The sequence below is a fragment of the Ammospiza caudacuta genome, chromosome 19 (assembly GCF_027887145.1).
Source record: "Ammospiza caudacuta isolate bAmmCau1 chromosome 19, bAmmCau1.pri, whole genome shotgun sequence".
NCBI lineage: Eukaryota > Metazoa > Chordata > Aves > Passeriformes > Passerellidae > Ammospiza > Ammospiza caudacuta.
In genome coordinates, this window is record NC_080611.1 from 5,361,903 (window position 1) to 5,365,538 (window position 3,636).

Here is a 3,636-nt window from a genome sequence, read left to right on the forward strand (position 1 = left end):
ACGGGAGCGCCGGATTCCGGAGGAGTGCCCCGGAAAACTTTCCAGGCAGCTCCCGAGGCTGACGCTGCCCGGCGGGGCTCGTTCCGCGGGGGAGCTCCGGACACGCTCCCGGCTCGGGGAGCCCCGTTCCCGGCGGGGTGAGACCCGTTCCCGGTCCGGGACCCACATTCCCGGCTCGGGGAGCTCCATTCCAGGTTGGGACAGCCCCATTCCCAGCTCGGGGAGCCCCGTTCCCGGCTTGGGGAGCCCCATTCCCGGCTCGGAGAGCCCCGTTCCCGGAGGACTGAGCCCCGTTCCCGGGTGGGGGAGCGCCGTTCCCGGCTGAGACCGCCCCATTCCCAGCTCAGGGAGCCCCGTTCCCGTTCTCCGGGACCCACATTCCCGGCTCGCAGAGCCCCTTTCCCGGTTTGGACAGCACGGCTCCCGGAGGACAGAGCCCCGTTCCCGGCGGGGACAACCCCGTTCCCGTCTCCGGGCCCCACATTCCTGGCTTCGGGAGCCACATTCCCAGCTCGGGGAGCCCCGTTCTCGTCTCGGGGAGCCCCGTTCCCGGAGGACAGAGCCCCGTTCCCGGTTGGGACAGCCCCGTTCCCGGAGGACAGAGCCCCGTTCCCGGCTCGGCAGCCGCTCTCCGCAGGGTCGCCGCCCGGCGCTCTCGCCGCTCTCCCCGGAGCGCTCCCGTTCCGGACGGCACCTGCGGGTCCGGCACGGGCGGGGCTCGGAGCGGGGCAGCCCCGGCGGGACAGGGGCGGGGGCGGCCCTTCCCCCGTTCCCCCCGTTCCCCCCGTTCCCCCGGGGGCAGCCCGGTCCCGCCCTGCCTCCCGCGGGGGGCGGAGCGGCCGCCGCCGGGGCCGGGAGCTCCGGGGCCGGTGCGACGGTGCCGGGGCCGCCGCCGCCGCCCATGGAGCCCAACGGGACGGCGGCGGCGGGGGACAACGGGACGGCGGCGGCGGCGGGCGGCGGGGGAGCCCCCGGGAGCGGCCCCCTGCTCATCCCCTCGGCCTTCGGGACGGTGCTGTCGGTGATGTACGTGGCCGGGGTGGCCGGCAATGTCTACACGCTGGTGGTGATGTGCCATTCGGCGCGCTGCGCCGCCCCCATGTACAGCTCCATCGTCAGCCTGGCCCTGGCCGACCTGCTCTACCTCTCCACCATCCCCTTCATCGTCTGCACCTACCTGGCCCAGGACTGGTACTTCGGGGACCTGGGCTGCCGCATCCTGCTCAGCCTGGACCTGCTCACCATGCACGCCAGCATCTTCACCCTGACCCTCATGTGCACCGAGCGCTACCTGGCCGTCACCCGGCCCCTGGATACCCTGAAGCGGTCGCGGGGCTACCGGAAGGTCACGGCGGGGGCCGTGTGGTCGGTGTCGCTGCTGCTCACGCTGCCCATGATGCTGATGGTCACGCTGACCGAGGGGGGCAAGGCAGAGGGCAAGGTGAAGAGGATGTGTGCGCCCACCTGGAGCGTGGACGCCTACAGGACCTACCTGACCGTGCTCTTCAGCACCAGCATCATGGCCCCGGGCATCATCATCGGCTTCCTCTACACGCGCCTGGCCAGGACCTACCTGGAGTCCCAGAGGAACCCCCCCCACAAGGAGAAGAGCAAGAGGTCCCCCCGGCAGAAGGTCCTCATCATGATTTTCAGCATCGTGCTGGTCTTCTGGGCCTGCTTCCTGCCCTTTTGGATCTGGCAGCTGGTGCGCCTCTACAGCAGCTCCCTGCATCTCACCACCCAAACCCAGAAGTGCATTAACTACCTGGTGACCTGCCTGACCTACAGCAACAGCTGCATCAACCCTTTCCTCTACACCCTGCTCACCAAAAACTACCGGGAGTACCTGCGCAACCGGCACCGCAACTTCTACAGGTTCACGTCGTCCTTCCGCAAGAGGGGCTCCAACCTGCAGTGCTCCTGGGGCCGCTCCATGTCCTCCAGCAACCAGTACGACTACAGCTCCGAGGCGCTGGGCATGGCCACGCTCAAGGACAAGTGAGGAAGAGGAGGCGCTGCCAACACGCAGAGAGCAGCAGAGCGTCCGGCCAAGGTAGGGCTGCGGGGACCCCCTGGCCCTGAAGGGTTCTGAAATCTCGTTTTTGGTGCTCTCTCTCTGGAGGGAGGCAAGAAGTTGTGTGGATCCGAGTGCTGCTGATGAGTCTGGAGTTCCATCCGGCTGAGGGATGTTGAGGGGGGTCCTGCCAGGAGCCAGCAGCTGTTTGGGACAAATCCTGCAGGGTTTGGGGTGCAGAAGATGAGGTGGATGTTCTGCTGGAGGTTCTGCCATGAACTGGTTTCACGCCTGGCTGAGTTTTGGCTCCAGCCCCGCACATCGTGTGGTTTCTCAGTGCTGTCCTGGGGCTGCAGCTGGGTCAGAGCTGCCGAAATCTGAAATTGGCCCTGCAGGGTTTGGGGTGCAGAGGATGAGGTGGATGTTCTGCTGGAGGTTCTGCCACAAACTGCTTTCACACCTGGCTGATTTCGGCTCCAGCTCCGCACACCGTTTTTCTCTCGTGTGGTTTCTCAGTGCTGTCCTGGGGCTGCAGCTGGGTCAGAGCTGCAGAAATCTGAAATTGGCCCAGAATCACTTAACTGAGCTGCCAGCCTTGGGTTTGCCCTGTGTGTTACTTGTAAAGAGACTTTAAAGCCCCTTTTCCTATTTCCTGTTACATTATGATGCACTACTGTTCTATCAAGCTTAAAGTCTCTATTTTAAAATTCATTGCAGCAGCACTTTGAACTCCAAGCATTCAAAAACCTCCAGGTAAGCTGTTAGAAACCACAAGATTACCTAAAAAAAAAATTAAAAAAGGTTGTAATTTTTTAAGGTTTCTACCTAAGGTGGTTTGAATTTTCCACTGATTTTTTCTTCTTGAAAAAAGTATAAAGTTGGTCCTTTTCTTAAAAGTCAACAGAGCTTGACAAACCTGCAAATTTACCTTGGAAGAGATAAAAAATTATTTATAATCCTATCACTCAAAGACCTGAGGCTCTAAGAAAAATGACTGAATCCTATACCATGAAACTCATCATAAAAGAGACAAATTTTTTCATGACATTTGATCAAATCCAATGTTTTGCCTCAATGTTTTCTGCTCATTTTCTCCCTGCTTGGCATCTCACAGTAAAACCTTCAGCACAGATCCTGGAGATGCCTGTGAGCACTTAAACAATTGTAAAGTGTCAGTTTATAAATAAATGCTTATTAAAAATGGACCCTGCTCAGGTTTGCCCTTGCCTGGTCTCTTCACCCAGCTCAGGGGGGTGTTTTTATCAGGGCAGATGCTGAAAATAGCAGTTTGCAGCTGGGGGGATAAATTGAGGTCAATATTCTTCTTTCTTGTTCTGGGACAGACTCTGGGGATAAGCAAAGCATGGTAGGAGTTGCACAAACTCCTGTCAGCAGCTGGTGATGCTCTCAGAAGCAGCAGCAGTGTAAGGAGCTGTCATTTCCACTTTTTTATTATTTCTGATTTGTTCCAGCCCCCATCTGCCTGAGCAGAGTCCCCCTCCAGCCCTGCAGTGCTGCATTCCCCTGTCCTTGGGTGCTCCTCTCGTGTCCCACACCAAACTTTAGGGTCTGCTTGTGATCCTCTCGTGTCCCACACCAAACTTTAGGGTCTGCTTGTGATC

The 3,636-nt window shown here is 59.6% G+C and overlaps 1 protein-coding gene across 1 annotated transcript; it reads left to right on the forward strand.

Annotated features, from left to right (window-relative positions):
- Positions 1–901: 901 nt before the first annotated feature.
- Positions 902–2,035, forward strand: LOC131566211 (urotensin-2 receptor-like). The gene has a single exon (XM_058817436.1). It carries the CDS (start codon positions 902–904, stop codon positions 2,000–2,002), a length of 1,101 nt encoding a protein of 366 aa, XP_058673419.1. The 3' UTR covers positions 2,003–2,035.
- Positions 2,036–3,636: the final 1,601 nt, after the last annotated feature.

Excerpts from the sequence above, each read along its gene's own strand:
- LOC131566211 (XM_058817436.1), top strand. The coding sequence starts at position 902 with ATGGAGCCCAACGGGACGGCGGCGGCGGGGGACAACGGGACGGCGGCG.